The 16,931-nt window shown below is 41.1% G+C and overlaps 2 protein-coding genes across 20 annotated transcripts in view; both read left to right on the forward strand.

Annotated features, from left to right (window-relative positions):
- The first annotated feature begins 44 nt into the window (after nt 1–44).
- On the forward strand, nt 45–7,597 carry eif5 (eukaryotic translation initiation factor 5). Of its 2 annotated transcripts, none has more exons than XM_084569350.1 (12): nt 45–130; nt 754–984; nt 2,496–2,775; nt 2,868–2,949; nt 3,317–3,489; nt 3,587–3,698; nt 3,803–3,930; nt 4,465–4,626; nt 4,867–5,028; nt 5,142–5,306; nt 5,504–5,644; nt 7,158–7,597. In XM_084569350.1, exons 3-12 carry the CDS (start codon nt 2,704–2,706, stop codon nt 7,254–7,256), a joined length of 1,296 nt encoding a protein of 431 aa, XP_084425476.1. In that variant the 5' UTR covers nt 45–130; nt 754–984; nt 2,496–2,703; the 3' UTR covers nt 7,257–7,597. The 2 variants fall into 2 exon arrangements, with proteins under 2 accessions (XP_084425476.1, XP_084425477.1); XM_084569351.1 differs by lacking the exon at nt 45–130 and adding an exon at nt 350–461.
- A 3,175-nt stretch (nt 7,598–10,772) lies between these two features.
- mark3a (MAP/microtubule affinity-regulating kinase 3a) overlaps nt 10,773–16,931 on the forward strand; it is a 53,955-nt gene continuing 47,796 nt past the window's right edge. For all 18 annotated transcript variants that reach the window (XR_014699662.1, XR_014699663.1, XM_084569402.1 and 15 more), the window contains exons 1-2: nt 10,773–11,425; nt 16,708–16,893. Coding sequence is in view for 16 of the 18 variants with exons in the window: in XM_084569402.1 (XP_084425528.1) it covers nt 11,375–11,425; nt 16,708–16,893 (237 nt within the window). In the remaining 2 variants the exon portion in view is untranslated. The remainder of the gene's footprint in view (nt 11,426–16,707; nt 16,894–16,931) is intronic.

A 16,931-nucleotide genomic window follows, 5' to 3' on the forward strand; every position in this document is an offset into this window, starting at 1 on the left:
CACGACTTTAGCCTACTTTTAATTTAAAAAGAAGCCACCAACGGACGTAGCTAACGTCGCTACATCCGAGCGCTTGACACTCGTCAGTAAAAGCGACGTGAGTAGCAGCGTTTCGCAGAACATTCGAGAGGTAGGTGTGAAATATTTTCATCACATTTTCTCCCCGGCTCACGCCGACGTGGACTGCAGATCGATAGTCGTAATCCCGCCGGTGAATTGTTGTCGCCGATCCAGCCTTAAAGACTCCGCTTTATCAAATGATCTTCAACCTTAGCGCGTCGACTGCGCTCGGCTACTAGCTGCTCTAGCCGTGGGACGTCAGTTGGCTTCGCGTTAGCATCTGGGCTCCGACTATTTCCTGCAGCACCAGCGTTTTTTTTTTTTTTTTTCTGTCTTTTTAAAGCGGCTGTTTTTTCCAACGGACGCGACTTAACACTGTGTGAATTTAATAGTAGCCATTTGTGGGTAAACATATTTTAATAACCATGAATTTCATATGATTTGTCATATTTTATGAAACATGTAGTTATGAAACGCATGTAATGCTAACTTTAGCTTGTTAGCTGCTACGGTTTTTTTCCACTAAGCTAATGCTAACTGACATAACGGAACGTTTGGGGGCTGTTGATTATTGTGACAGTTGTGTTGTACGTGACCACCCAGTGACCGCCAACGGCTGTCACACCTTACTATGGTTGCCGCAGTTTGTGTGGATTATAAAAAAAATAAATAAATGCGCTTCTTCTCCCAAAGGACCCCCCCTCAGAACCCAGAGGACGTTCCAGAAAGCCTCCTGTTTTCTCCGAGCGTGGCACCGGCACTGTTTGGACGCTTTAGGGTGTTTGACTGTGCGTCTTTGAGAGCCACAAACCCGTAAAGAACCCCTGCTGCAATCAATACAACACCAGCAACAGCCATCGACCACCGTTCACTGCGGCTCTTGGACGATCAGCGTTGTGTTTATGTCTTTGTTTTGCGAAAACGGTAAGTCGTGGACAGAGGATTTACAACGCATCCGTGACATTTTACGAGCTGTGCGGTGTGCGGGGGTGGGTTTTTATTAACGCCAATAAAGCGGTAGTCAGCGTTATTGAGCCATATGACATGTTTTCTGTGCCACTGTATCAAAATGGCGTCTCCCAGTCCCGTCACTCGTGTGCAGTGACTGTATGACGCACTCTGCACCAAGCTGCCTGCTAAGCTAGTTGAGCTAGCCTCCACCTGAAATGGTCTCGGACCTCTGCTCTGCTAAACACCTGGACACCATACACCAGTGTGTCACTGACAGATCAGCTGCGAGTCATCTCACGTCTAATTGGAAACAATAATCACCACAGACTGGGTAGTATTGGGGGTTTTTAAAGGCATCAGCAGAGGGGGAGAGTATGCTTTGGCAGCTGCTAGGCCTCCTGTTTGTGACCTATTAAAAAGAGCAGGCCTTGTATGACTAAAGCTAGAGGCCCTCATGTAAGACAATAGGCTTTCACAAAGACATTTTTGTGTGTGTATGGTCACAAAAGGTGGGGAAGCATTCGGTTTAGCGAATGGATTTTGTTTCTCTCGCTTACTGTAGCATCACACGGACGTAGCAGTGTTTAACACAGTCGTACCGTGTTTGTAAAGCCGTCTGGCGTTACAGGAATCTCTCATGGAACCTGTTTAGTTTAACGTGTATTATTAAGAAATTCTGCCGAAACTCTCGGCCGTCTTCGAGGGTGGCTTTTCCTTCTGGCTTGGTTCTGTGCCATAACCGTCTTGTCTGCATAGTTGCATTCATTCAGCTGTCATCATACACCACAGGAATCCATTTTATTATGTTCCTGTGGCCTGTGAGCAACTGAAAAATATGAACCACTTTAATTACGGAATAAATCATAGTCGGGGATACAGCTAATTATTTCCCAACAATTTTTCAGGACTCCTGAACGTCAACAGGTTGTAGTTTGAACTAAAATAGAAGCTCAGACCAGAATGATGTTCTAATCTAACAGTTCTGCACTAATTCTTCGGTTCAGCATTAGTTTACAATAGAAGAACTGTTGATTCAACTTTTTGTTTTCATTGTGGAGTGTGTAGTACTATTGGCTCTTGTTCCTGTTATTTGACAGCCCCACTTTAGTTAAATTAGAAACACTTTAAATTCAATCCAGTTTAACGGCGCCGTAAACTACACCCTCCAAAATGATCCGAGTTGAAGTTACCACCTGTTTCAACATCAAAACATTTAGTGCAGGACTGTTATACAAGATCACATTTGTTTACCTAAGGGCAACTGACTGACCTAATTGGCAACTGACTGTATGTGCATTGAAAACATGATGATAAATTAGGCAGGTATTTCCAGTATATTTATTAAACAGTGGCACAGAGTGTAACATGGCTGCATAGCGACACACTCAGCACATCTTTTAGTTATAATATTCTCTGTTCAGTCCAGACCTCGGTTGGTTTTCTTTATTAAATATTGATCGCTGTTTGTCCCTCTCCTCTTTCAGAGCTGTTGCGCAGCCGTTGGAACCTGTGTGGTGGAAATCTAGCCTTCAAGCAAGGAGCTTGCGGCCACAGCGGCACAACGTTTTTCATGTCAGAGACCGAGCACGCTTGCAGTCGTTTATGTCATCCCCTCTTTTCCAGACAGAAGATCCCGAAAAATCCCCAACCAAGATCCTTTTATCTTACTGATAGTGCTAACATCCAGCCAAAATGTCTGTCAACGTCAACCGCAGCGTGTCAGACCAGTTCTATCGCTACAAGATGCCCCGTCTGATTGCCAAGGTGACGGCTCGATGACGCGGGGGATTGTTTGAAATGTGCAGAAATTCAGTTGGTTGTGGGTGTTCACGGTCTGAATTGTGTCTTCAATCCAGGTGGAAGGCAAAGGGAATGGAATCAAGACGGTCATTGTCAACATGGTTGATGTTGCAAAGGCTCTGAACAGGCCTCCAACATGTGAGTGAATGCCATGTGTCACATTCCCACAACGTGACTAGTTTTAGACTGAACCTTGGTCTGTGGAAATGTAAATCCACATCCAGATACCAACCAAACGGCAGAATTTATTTAGATATTATTCAAAATAAATGACCTCAGGGATTTGACTACACTGAACTGAGGTGTTCAGGTCCTACATTTAAGTTTCTGTATCACAATGTCACTCATTTAAATAGTTATATAGATAAAGGACTTCATGGCTAGATGAAGCTGACTGTACGGGACAAAGTCTTTAATGTTGGTCATGTTAAATGCAAAGAAAACATTTCCATGAATTCAGACCACATCAAATTCATACGTGTGACGTCTCTGCTCTCCTCCTCAGACCCGACCAAGTTTTTTGGTTGTGAACTCGGCGCTCAGACCCAGTTTGATTCCAAAAACGATCGTTACATCGTCAACGGGTCTCACGAGGCGAACAAGTTGCAAGACATGCTTGATGGGTTCATCCGAAAATTTGTGCTGTGTGCCGAGTGTGACAACCCTGAAACTGATCTGGTAAATATTCCGGCCTCTGTCGGTCACGTCCTGACAAGCTTACGTCTTTAGTCGACGGGATAGCGTGTACAAATTTATTTCTTTGTCCTCCTCACAGCATGTCAATCCCAAGAAACAAACCATCGGCACTTCCTGTAAGGCCTGTGGATACCGCGGCATGCTTGACACCAGACACAAACTCTGCACGTTCATCCTCAAAAACCCACCAGGTGAGAGTTTTGTCTTCACTGTGAAAAGACCCTTTAAAGGAGCTTGTTGACATAAATCCAAGAGAGATTATTTAAAAACGACTGATCTGCTTTGCCAATGACAGAGAGCAACGATAGTGGATCTGCATCTGCAAAAAAAGAGAAGGAGAAGAAGAACCGCAAGAAGGACAAGGAGAACGGCTCTGGCAGCGGCGAGGCTGGAAACAATGACATTGATGCTCCTGAGGCTGTGGTGCGTTCGCTGTTCTCGTCTTTTTTTTTTTTTTTTTTACCCACCAGAGTCTAGTATAGCGCCTTCCTTCATTTCTTCCAGCTGAATAACGGTGGAAGGTCATTTTACCCTCTGTCCTAACTTGTTCCTGCTGAGTTCAATGACCTTGTTAGCTGAGGGCCAATCTTTGTTTAAGCTGTGAGTACACAAAGTCTGAATCCGCCGTCTGACACTGGAGCAAAGTTTCAAAAGGTCATTATTTTTTTTTCTGCTTTACTGAGTTAAGTTGACATAGTGACATCCTGTTTGCTCAGGTGTTCTCCTTTTATAAACCTGTAGTTGAGTCTAACACTGCTGCTACGGAACGAGTTATGGTGATATTGGAAATACCTGAACACATACAGGTGTTGTCAATCCCGTTTCCCCTTAAGCTTGTTTTTGAATGTGTGGAACATAATAGAGGTTTTAAAGTCCAACATCTACTTGTAACTGATTTTGATTGATCCATTTAATGTCGTGTTTTTAAACTTCTGCACCCCCACCCCCCGTGTTCAGAACAGAGACGACGACGACGAGGACTGGGCGGAGGAGACGACGGAGGAGGCGCAGAGGCGGCGGATGGAGGAGATCAGTGACCACGCCAAGAACCTCACACTCAGTGAGGACCTAGAGAAACCCCTGGAGGAGAGGGTCAACCTGTTCTACAACTTTGTGAAAGTAAGGATGCCACGACTGTTGATTCCTGGTTGAACTTAATTCACAGCATCCGTCGTGTTGCTTCATCTTCATTCGTTGTTCTCTGGGCTCTTGAGGAAAATCTTTTTACCTTTTTTAACTGTTCATGTAATGACTTGCTCTTTTAGATGAGTAAGAAACGGTGCTTTCATCTCATCTCAACATTTTGTGTACTTCTCTTCATTTGTGATCCCACTCTTTAAATATTTCTTTCTTCTCCAGCATAAGAAGGAGAGTGGAACCATCGACGGGGCTGATAAGGAGATCTTGGCGGAGGCAGAGCGCCTGGATGTGAAGGCCATGGGCCCCCTCATCCTGAGCGAGCTGCTCTTCAACGAGAACATCCGTGACCAGATCAAGAAGTACAAACGCCACTTCCTGCGAGTAAGTCGTCGTGAAAGCTCCTGAACGATATCTACTTGTTTTTTTGTCTTCTCAAACTTTAAGTCGGATGAAAACTCTCTTCCTGACATTTCACGATTATTGTCCCCCCTCAGTTCTGCCACAACAACAAGAAGGCCCAGAAGTATCTTTTGGGAGGCTTCGAGTGCGTCGTGAAACTGCATCAGGTTCAGCTGCTGCAACGCGTTCCCCTCATCCTCAAAGATCTGTACGACGCTGACCTGCTGGAGGAGGACGTCATTTTTGCCTGGGCAGAGAAGGTACTGAATGACACCTGAAGTTAAAACGCTGTCTGACGTGTCTTTAACTACGGGCAAAGAAAAATAAAATGAAGAAAGACATGCTGGACATAGTTTGATCAAAAATCCAAAAAAATCTGGCAGCAGAGACATGTCGGTCTTTGCTTCTCAGATCATGTTTAATCTGAACTGTCTGCTTCTTTGTATTTCTCCTCTAGGTTTCTAAGAAGTACGTCTCCAAGGAACTTGCCAAAGAGATCCACGCCAAGGCTGCTCCTTTCGTCAAATGGCTGAAGGAGGCAGAGGAGGAGAGCGAGGGCAGTGAGGAAGAGGAGGAGGAAGACGACGAAAACGTTGAGGTACAGTTTATCAGAAGCAAACTATAAGATCTGAAACTCAAAGTATAGTTTGTTAAGATAATATTTTTTTTCTTCAACAAAGGTCTAAATTTAAAAAAATAAAAAAAATCATGCTCAGTAATTTATTTTAAAACTCATAACTTCTTATTCTCGGATCTTATCAGAACGCACCAGTCTCCGTTACAAAGAGACGTTTGATAACAGACTGGTCATTTATTTTTTCCTCCTGGTCTGCTTCATGGAGCCGTCGTCAATGGCAACCGTTAATCATCATCATGTCACATCCTGTTTTTATAAAGTCAAATAATTAACTAAAGCAAAACTTCTCAGAAGAATTGACTCTTGAACATACATCGGTATTACGTTAACTACCTAAAACCACACAAACAATATAAAAACGTCTACTTTTAGTGTTTTTAGTTCAGCTCAAGTCTCATCCACTAACATGGAGGGGTTGGAGCTGATGACCTATACTGCAGCCAGCCACCAGGGAGAGCTCTACTAGCTTTGGCTTTTGGCTTTGTTTTTACACTCTGTTTTCAACCAATAAAGAGAGAAAACTATCTTTTAGCAAGCAGATACTCCTCCAATCAGAGCAAAGAATCATGTGATGAATGCGGCTTTTAAACAAATGACTTTAAAGGACGCATAATTAACTGTGTTTAAGTCATTTCTCTCAGTATCTTTGACGACGGATACAATAGCAGACTCTAACATTTGATTCTTCCATGTAGTATAATCAACTCCCAGCGTAGAGACTCCAGCCTGAAATTTCCCGATCATTTTGTGAGCAGGTTAACATCAGATAAACTTCTGCTCCGTTTAGAGGCAACATCACACTACTCTGGTGTTTGAAGGCTCGAGGTGTGTTTTAATATGGACGAGCAGAAAATCTCACTTTTGGAAACGGTAACCCAGACGGCTACTTCTTATCCTGATCGTCCCTTTCACTACAGCCTTTAGTGGAAGAAAAACATTAACAACCAGCGGTTAACAAATTACACACGTTTCTGATTGCTCTATATCTATTTACAGTTCTTTTCATCATCCGACTGATGCCCGTGTGCACAGATCCAAAAAAATTAATCAGCCCTTTTGAGACCGTGTCCATAGACTCCATCAGCCCTCCATGGATCATCATTTTAATTTTAAGAACATAGCGCAGACAGAAAAACCAGTCGAACCGATTTTTAATAACATTGAGCTGCGTGTTTTTACCACTGCAGGAGCTGATTATTTTCAGTTAGTCGAGTAAATGATTAAATTAGAGCTTCATAAAACAATATTAAAAATGAGGTTGAGCCTACAGGAGATGTTGGTTTCCCTGCAACATATTTACTGCTTTAATATTCCACTTTGTGAATGATTTAAAGCAGCAGGATGTATTATTAAACACCTTCCAGGCTCGTATTCATCTGAAAGTGGCTTTTTAGACAAAGCTCATCTGCGTTATGTATTCAGCCTTTTATTCAAGGAGGCAGTGTGAGATTTAAGGTTGTTGTGTCGTCCTCAGGTGGTGTACTCGCCCTCCGCCCGGGAGCTCAAAGTGGAGACCGTGAAACCAGACACGCCCGAGAAAGAAGAGGACGACATCGACATTGATGCGATCTGAGAGACTGAAGCTTTTCTTGTGTTGTTGTGGCTTTGACTCACGATGCCCTATAACGGCTGGCCTTTCCTTCCTTTACTACCTGCCCTCTATGCCCCCTCCCCCAGCCCCCCTCCTCCTCCTCTGCTTTGTGGCATGACTTATAACATAGCGCTTTCCTCGCTGCACATTAACTCTTGTGATTTGAGATGTATTCAGTTGATGAAATGAAGTCGCTTTTGGGGGATTTTAATCATGGGGTGTTTTGGGGGATCGTTTTGACTGCACACTTTTGTTTTTATTTTTCCTTTGGTCCCTGTACTTTTTCCAGTCAATAAAGAATGAATGTTTTGCTATCCACCACACTTGAATGTGTGCTGATGTGGTCACTCTTTCCTTTCTGAGAAAAGAAATGAAAGCAAAAGTAGAAGAATTGTCCCCATAGATTTGAAAAAGAAACCGATTTTATCATTTTTGCTGTGGTTGGATCGAAGATGGAAACACAAACACTGAGAAATTAAGAGAATTTTTATTTGATCATGAATGACAAATAATTAGGGCACAATCCTGTTTCAAACATGAAATAATGTTTGTGGTTCCCTTTCAAGGTTGCCTTACTGAAATAGCAATCCAAAAAACAAGAATAAAACAATGCAATAAAAATAAGACTTGTAGCAGTATGTAGAAATGGGATGAAGTAAAATGGAGCAAACAAAATAAAACAAATATATAGTCTGATTTATCTGCAAATCAGGATCTTGTATGCTTTAACGTGCTTCATGTGCCTGTTTTTTTATTATACAAAGCTAAATAAATGTTGAATCATATACATATCTTGCAGGAGATCTTGAAAGCAGCTCTGAAATGTACCTTGAATGCACAGTAGTTCTGAGATTTATCTAAAATATATTAAAATTGTGGCATTCATTTAAAAGAAAAGACCAAAAATGTGACGATAATGCTGCTTTAAATTCATCAAATGGCTTTGTACGTATTAAAATATAATAAATTAATATTAACTGGGAATATAATTATGAATTATTTTGCAGCACGTGTGAAAAAGGACATACCGGTAATGAAATTAATAAATATATATGTATATGAACTAGAAAGTAAAGCAGCTATTTTGAAGAGTTCCTACAATAATAAAAGTTCTATTTTCCAAATGTTCAAAGCATTAATGAAGCCAATATATTCACATTTAAAAGGTGTAATCCAAAGACTGAAAGAGGCCCATTGTGTTGTACTCTCCGCTGCCTCCCTGTTTTCCTTTGAAGCCAAATAAATTCCCATTTCCTCCTGAATCACAGTCGCTCCGGACTTTCTGAGGTCAGCCCGTTTCCTCACTTCCTCCGCCCGTTCAGCTGGACGCCGATGCTGCATTCAGGCGCCGTCGGAAATATCGAAACCCTCACAGTAGAGTTAGGGCTCTGAAAGTATATCAGTTTATTTATTATTTACAATTATTTCAATGACAATTTTTCAAAATAAAAATGAATATTATTATATTTCACGTCTTATATATTTTTATTTCATGCTATTTGCCTCCCGTTACAGTTTATGAAACCTCCAATTCACCGTAAAAATGTCTGATTGAGTTTCAACAACACTTATTATCAGTATTATTATTCATATTCATCACATAACAGTATTTTTGGAACAGTGCACAGTTTTTTATTTAGCTATATGCCACTGTATTCAAATTAAAACAACAGGAGATTAAAAAATAATGACAAAAACATGATTTATTTATTGCATCACTGCTGGGGAATCGCATGCAAATTAAGAAAACCTCCTGGTCAATTTCAAGACATGTGCACTGCAAATACAAAAACACAAAGCAAGTAGCACGGACAACAGAACAGAATGTGTCCAGGGGACCCCAAAAAGTGAATAAATGTTTAAATATTATTGATGAAAAAGAAAAAAAAATACCTCTCCGCGTAATTGGGTCAAACCGCGTGACCTATGCTCTCGACAAATGCCGTAATCATAAACTGCTTTTCCTTAATTATTTCCTGTCAGTATCTTTTACAACTAATGTGATATTGGACTCTGAACAGATCGCTGCTTTGACAACAACTATTTTGTTGTAAACAAATTCATCTCCAGATCTAGGGCTGGACTTGTTTTTTGAAGATGTTTCATCCGAGCCTTCACTTCTAAAAGGCTGGTGAGGAGTTGGGGTTTAAATAGAAACATCCATGGGTGTTGATCATCAGAAACTCGTTTGACTAGTGTCTGCTAAGGACCAGATACTTACCTGTAGCTGGTAAGGAGTCCAGCCCCAGGTAGAGATAGACGTAACTAACTTTTAAGTCTAGTTGCTTTGTTTGTAGCTCAGTTCAACATTGAATGGTGAGCAGCAAACAATAACACGCCCAAAAGTCATAAACAGGTGTGTACTGGCCATGTTCATCACTTGCTGGGGTCATTTAGAAACATTTCCGTTGTTGCGTGCACTTCTTGACCTAATTAATTTATTGCATTTCAGTATTTGAAGGAGTTTTCTTACGTTGACTTCTCTCGGCCACCACAGAGTTTGATTACACACTTAACTGATTCAGATTAAACCTACTTGGAATTAATCGAGAGGAAATAAATCAGCAATAATATTTTTAATCACTATCATTATCCGATAATGTTTTCACATCAGTATTTTGGTGAGACATAGCAAAATATTTGTGATCGCGTGTCGACCCAGTGATTAGCGGACAAATGAGTCCGCAAATACTTTTAGTTGCTTTTTTTTTTCTTAGTTTGATTAATGTTCTCATTCAAATTTATCAAGTAAAACGCAGCATCTATTTGTCGCACAGCTGCAAAAGAACCTTGTGCAGCATTATTTATTCACCTACTGATTATTTTTTGCATTAATTCTCATTCATTTTTAAATTTTGCCTCAAGATAATGTTAAAACATGCTTGTTTTACTAGACCAATGCTCCGTAAGCCCAAAATAAATAAGTTTACTTTCAAATATCACACACTTAAGCTGAAAATCGTCACATCTCATTAGTATTAACCAGTAAACGTACGGCATTTTATGCTTGAATAATGTCTAAATAGGTTACCAGAATAGTTGCTGATGTATTTTCTCTATTAAAAGCTAAACGATAGTAAGCTACGTTACGTTCTTTAGCCTAGCTTGTTTATTGGTAGGTTGGACTCCAGATAAAACAGAAAATTAAGTCTGCAACTATTTATATATATATATTTTTTTAAAAGTTACATGAAATAAAAATGTTTCAGCCATCCAGGGTGTATTTTTAACCTTATGCAGAGTTTTTTTTTTTTTTTATCAACTAAATAATCAGTTAATTAAAAAAAATATCTTTGCCACGTTTAATGATAACGAATTGAATATTTTTTTTTTGCCTTTTTTCTCTGTTCGACGTATAAATATTTCGACTGGTGAATTTTAATCGACTAATCGACAAAATATAGGTTAAAAAACACGGTTTTAAAAGTCGGTTGTTGGATGTCGGAGCTCTGCGCTGGTCCGTGAAGGCACCCTAATCCAGCCCAGCCGCTGAGTAGCCATTTTGGTCCCACCTAAAACAGACAGACCCGCTTCACTTTGGGCCGCCGGAGATGGAAGAAACCGAGCCGACGGCGAGTATTTCAGCCGGCCAAACCTTCTGAGCCCCCCGGAGAAACACAACCTGGTGACACTCGACGCCATGGCTTGTTTCTAGACGGAGACGTTTAGTAGAAAATAAGAAAAAGCCTGTGGCGATTTTTTTTTTTTTTTTTTTTTTTTTTTGGAAGTGGCTGCCGACAGCGCCTTTAGTTTAGTTAGCTTCACTGACTCGAACCCTAAAACGGACAGACGGACACTGATTTGTGGAGTTGGACGCAGGCCATGAACGGAGTCTAAACGTTCAGATTATTGTGTTTATTTTTTTCTTCTTCCTTCATCTCCTAACAGTTGAAGTGCTCGGCTGCTTCTAACACGTCCGGTCTGGTTTTGAAAATTGTCACGATCCATGCTGAGGCTGTTTCCCCGGAGAGGGCTGCAAAAGCAAAGCAATAAGCTCACATCTTTTTCCTCAAGCTTTCGGACCGAAGACGGAGCAGTCTTATCTTTTGTTTCTGTGTGGACATCACACGGCCACCGGTCGAGGAAGGACGAATAAAAAGATGTCAACAAAAACTCCTTTACCGACGGTCAACGAGAAGGTGACGGAAAGTGTAAGTATTTAAAGGCTTGTTTGTCGGGTTGTTGTCGCCTGGTTCGTGGCTGTTAAATGCCACCGACCTATATCTAGAAGCAGGGTAAATTATGGCTCATTATTAGACAGAAAAATAGCGAATTGTTTCACACTTTATTGGAAAATGGTAAACAAGCATATCGTTTACGTCAGATAGACCTTGTATTTTTTTATCGGTGGCAATGATGTGATTTCTATACACTTAATTTCATCTTTTAATACTAGTTTTAATGTGATTTTATCCGTATTTGAGTACGTACTCTGGATATTTAGGCCCGGCCACGAACAAAACTACAGTACTTTGCCTTCTGCTTCTGGCAGGCAACAGTAGTTTCTGTTCCGGCTGCCGATTGGCTCTCCCGGCTGTCACTCAAAGGATTCAGCCGTTCAGCTTCCAAATATGGGTCTCGTTAGTCCCCGCCCCCTCGTGGCCACCAGAATCTCCTGTGTGCGAGAACGCTGTCAGCGCAGCCGCAGTGTGAGCGTGTGGGTTCCGGGCAGGATTTTCAAAATTAAAGCACTGTCACACAATGGACACAATGCATCTTTTCATCAGTTAAACTCTCAGATGAGCGTCAAGATAAAGGCGGAATTGATTCATAATTCCCCTCATTTAAGGTTAAAATACAAAGAATGTGTGTACTTTAAGTTTTAAATAATTCAGGGTAACAAAGAGCTGTTGTTTTGTTTTCAAAAGAAATAAAAACAAGCCTTTTTAATATTTGATGATTTGAGCGGCATACTGAATATTTTTAACAATATTTATGTTTATGATTCTGTTTTTCCCCACAATCATTTTAATACCTAGTGTATATGATTGACAGTTGGCGTATCTCTGCAGTGCATTAAGAAACTAAATGTTTATTGGCTTTTCTAACAAAAAGACTTAGTTTTAACAAACTACATATCCAACCGACAAACTTCAACATCTTTTATGAACAGCCCTGCGGTGTACATCTTAAATTGAAGTTATAAATAGCTGTACAAAACCTCTGGAACATCTGCTGTGGATGTTTTTTGCTCTATTTCTACCACACAATATATCCACATTGCACGCCTCGCTAATCGCTGTCTGGCTGCCACCGTTATCCAGATTTACACCTCCATATCGAGTTAAGGCTGCTTCTGGTTTCAAGCTAGCTTCGCCGATTAGTCTGGCTCGTTGCTGGTAGCGAGCGCTTGGTCCGGACTAAACTCCACAACGACGGAGGGTGAAGGAGGGAGATCATCAGATTAGCACACTGCTCGACGGCTGTTGTACAGATCTGTTTAGATATTTGCCTGGATCAAAAAATCAAAATGAATGAATCGGGACACTTCTAATTAAAACAACACTGCATAGTAGATGTGTTTACTTTGAGATGGCACAAACACACCCTGCAAATCATCACATCTCATTAATATTAACTAAGTAAATGTTTGGTAGTTTGAATAGCTGTGATTATCAGAATAGCTGCAGATTGCCTCAGTTGGATATTTCATCGACTAAATAATTAATCGGTTAACCCTGGGGCTTTCCTAAAACCAAAACGTTGCCTTCAAGGTTTAAAGTTTTGTTCAATCGTCAGTCCAAAATCCAGATTTACAAAAACAAAGATAAATCTGTTGTTGTCACACACGTAAACATGAACACCTGTCTACACCCGTCTCATTCATAAACACAGAATATTAAGGAACAGGAACCGTTTTCTTGCTTGGCCTTTAATGTCTAAATGGTCCTACAGAGACGTTTTAATCTCTAAATCCATGACTTGTTGTGCTTGTCTTTAAATCAGATGTTTTTTATTTATTCGCACGCTGCCTTTCTCAGTCATACCTTGGTGTTTTATGCTCCATATGCCGCCTGTAGCTGCAGAGACGTACAGTAATGCCTGCATGTGATATCGTCTTGGATCTCATGACTCATCACGCTAGTGGCAGAGAGTCAGAGAGTCAGAGAGCTTGGAGATAAGACCTTCTGCTGCACAAACAAGAGCTCCGAGGGCGATAAGATGTGGTGAAACTTTTTTATTGATCCCGTAGGGGCGGGAGGAGGGAAGAAATTAGGCCACTCCAGCCGGCGTTAATGTAAACGTTCGGGCTGCCAAATGCGTTGCCAAGATGTTAGTTTAATCGCCTGGTGGTTTGTTTTCTTGTGCAGTAGAATCACGTGATGATTAATCCCTAATTAAACACGCAGACAAACAACTAAACATCACCTTTTTTTTGGAAGTCTGTGTTGCTAAAATGACCCCAGCGCCTTTTATTTTGGAAGGTTAGTGTCTCGTTTCCGGGTTGGGCGCTCTGGGTGAGTTGTTGGCTTGACTGGGATCAGTGTGTTCCCCCGTCCCGCTGCTGTCCTCTCTGATTGTCTCTGCGGGTATCAGGGGCTCTGAGTTGTTGGGAAATCTCTGGCGTTGTGGTAACCTCTATGGGCATCGTCATCGTCATCGTCACCACCGCCACCGTCAGTGTTTTCCTGTTGTAACATGACGGGCTCCCAGTCAGCCAGGAGACACCGCAGCTTTGTGAGTAAAAAAAGGAAAAAGATTAAACTTTAATTTTTCATTACTGGAGGTTGTTTGCTGAAAAAAAAAAAAAAAAAAAATAGAACTGGTTTTGTGTGATTAGCAGATCTATAATGTTCTTTTCTTTGCGGTCCTGTGTGTGGGATTCAACAGTGACCTTACCCTAGTTGATGGTATTTTTATCTCCGCTGCTATCGCTGCAGACGAAGCCCTGAAATATTCCTGTGGTGACTTAAAGTGTGTCTGTGCTGCTTGGCAGACAGTTAAAGTGACCTTATTGTGGTTTGTGGCGCTTTTCTGACTCCTCTGATGTCTTTTAATTTAAATGTTATGTGTCATATTCTTCACATTTAACGACATTTATTGTGACCTTATGTCTAATAGTCATGATTTAAATATGTGCAGGACTTTTTGGTTTAATTAGCGCTCTAGTTTTTGGGTTTTTTTCCGCATAAAAGTCAGGTTGTTAATTCTCCTACTTTATCTCTGTTGTCTTTAATTGTCTGCAGGGTGAGTTTGGTTTAGTGGAAGAGCAGGGCAGGGCAGGGCCGGGCCGGGCGGGGCACCCCGCCGCCGTTAATGAGACATCAATTGGACAGTCGATACCGAGGCAGAGTATCTGTCAATTCTGATTTTAGGGACATGGAGGGAAGCTTCTGAACGCAGCACGCAAATAACAACAAACAACACATTTATTTTATATTTTACGTGTTTATCTTTTCATTTCACCACTAAATTTCTAAATTATGACATTTTCTAAATCAGAAACTTATTGGAGATGACAAATAAATAAAAATAAACTTTGCGATAATACACTAATGGCAATTAAGAAAATGCAACTTTAACCTTACTTTGCAACTCATACTAGACATTTAAAGGAGGTTTAACTATGCTCAACAGTTGGTATGAAGTACTTTCATTTGCCAGTTCATTAGGTACACAAGAGAAAGACAAATGCAGTTCTGCATTAAGTCTCATCCTCATTAGGGTTCTGGTGTTCAGCTTTAGTTCAAATACCTGAGAGAGCTGATGAGCACCACAAACTACATCCTTCAAAATGATCATCCAGTTGAATCACCACCTCTCTGATGCAGTTTCAACATCAACTGAACATTACAGACGTCATGAAGCTGAAGATTTAGTAGTGCAGGGCGTGTTGTATTAGAATCATTGTTTACTAGCGAGCGGACAGGGTTGACCCTTTAACTTTCGGTAACCCTTTGCACCTTTTGTTTGTGGCTCTTTGCTCTGCTGCACATCCTGTTTTCAAAGTGCCCATCACAGGATGACGTGCTTTCTATTTGTAGGTCGATCTCCTTTTTCTATCACAGCGGCGGTTTTACAGAGCAGCCTTTTAATCAACACGTCGAGTTGTGGCTAAGCTGGTGTCGGCACAGTAGACGAGAGGCGACAATATCAGAAACAAGCGAAAGAAATACCTAACAACTTCTGCTCGGTCACAGTATTTCGGTTATGAATGTCGACGACATTCGCAGGAACGTGATAGGGTGGGGGAAAAGGGTGCAACATGTAATCTGAAATCAGTATTCCCTAAATCCATCTGTTTCATGCGCATGTTAACTTTGGGATGGGGCTTTTAAATGTTCTGTGATAGGACCCTCGGCGTGACTGGTAGATGCAGCAGCAGCAAACCTCATCAAGCACAAATGGATAAAGATGATTTTAAACATCAAGTTCAGCCTCAAAGTTGTGCCAGATGTTTTTTTTTTACAAGAATGCAGTTATTTGCATTTTGTACCGATGTGAACGGAGTTTCCACCGGAGTATTTTGAGTCTCAAGTACCACAAAGCTGATACAGAGAACCCTCATCCTTCCTGCTGAAACAAGACCGCACTGGCTAGTTAGCAACATGTATGCTGGATATCCTCCGAGCATGAGTATTCTGGACAGTATTTATTGTTATTTTGTGCTGTTGCAAGAATAATAATAAGATAAAGTTGACAGGAAATACATTTTTTGTTAACTATTAACTCGATTGAATTTAATTTTGTGCTGAAATAATTAGTAGAAAACGTAATTTTCCCTAAAAACCAACTTGTTCTAGCGTCTCAGTCTTATTTCTTTAACATTTATACTGTAGATAGACCCTAAGGGATAATCAGAGTCCACTAGCATCAGTACAGCAACAGGAAAAATCCACAAATCAGCCTAAAAGTACAAATTTATGAAGATATAAAGTATAAAAATATCGGCTCGGTGTGGTTGCGGCATCTGTAAAGCCTCTAGAGACTGTTTGAATTGTTTTTGAATCTATATAAATATGACTGAGCTAAATTAAAACATGTACCATCAATTGATAATTGACGAAAAACTGAACATCTTTGGGTTTATTTTTTTTAAACTTTTGAAGATGTTTCCTCGCCCTCTGGTTAACTGATATCTCAAAGAGCAAATTATATAAATCAAATATTGGAAAGATTACAGAATTATTAAGAGGTAAAAACGTTACTGCAGTATCTTCCCGTTGGTTTGGAGCTCTGGTGTTTGGTTGATGAAACGATGGTGGAGTCTGTCAGCTATGTGCTGGTGGAAGAACAGCTCACTTTCTTTGTCTATAAATATATCGGTCGGGTTTTTTTTTTTTTTTTTCTGCAGTGCCTAAGAGGATGTGCCACAGTAGGTCAACATGAATCACCACTGAAACATGCTCTAGATGATGCACAGTAAGAACCGATTCTAAAACCCGGGCACCCGTCTGACTTCACATGTGTTTCTCTCTTTCTTTCCGCACAGCACACGTCTCACAGTAATGGCCGCCAGGAGATCAGCACCACGCGCTCGGGTCGGACCGGCGTGCGGTCCCGCAGCTCCGAGGAGCCGCAGCAGCCTCACGTCGGCAACTACCGGCTGCTCAAGACCATCGGCAAGGGCAACTTCGCCAAGGTCAAACTGGCGCGACACATCCTCACCGGCAGAGAGGTGAGACGCGCAGAGACTCTGGGTGTCTTTATTTGTTT

Source organism: Chelon labrosus (genome assembly GCF_963514085.1).
Source record: "Chelon labrosus genome assembly, chromosome: 20".
Lineage (NCBI taxonomy): Eukaryota > Metazoa > Chordata > Actinopteri > Mugiliformes > Mugilidae > Chelon > Chelon labrosus.

Excerpts from the sequence above, each read along its gene's own strand:
- eif5 (XM_084569350.1), top strand. The coding sequence starts at position 2,704 with ATGTCTGTCAACGTCAACCGCAGCGTGTCAGACCAGTTCTATCGCTAC. Across the intron at positions 2,776-2,867 it reads TGCCCCGTCTGATTGCCAAG|GTGGAAGGCAAAGGGAATGG; the intron begins GTGACGGCTCGA and ends TCTTCAATCCAG. Across the intron at positions 3,931-4,464 it reads TTGATGCTCCTGAGGCTGTG|AACAGAGACGACGACGACGA; the intron begins GTGCGTTCGCTG and ends CCCCGTGTTCAG.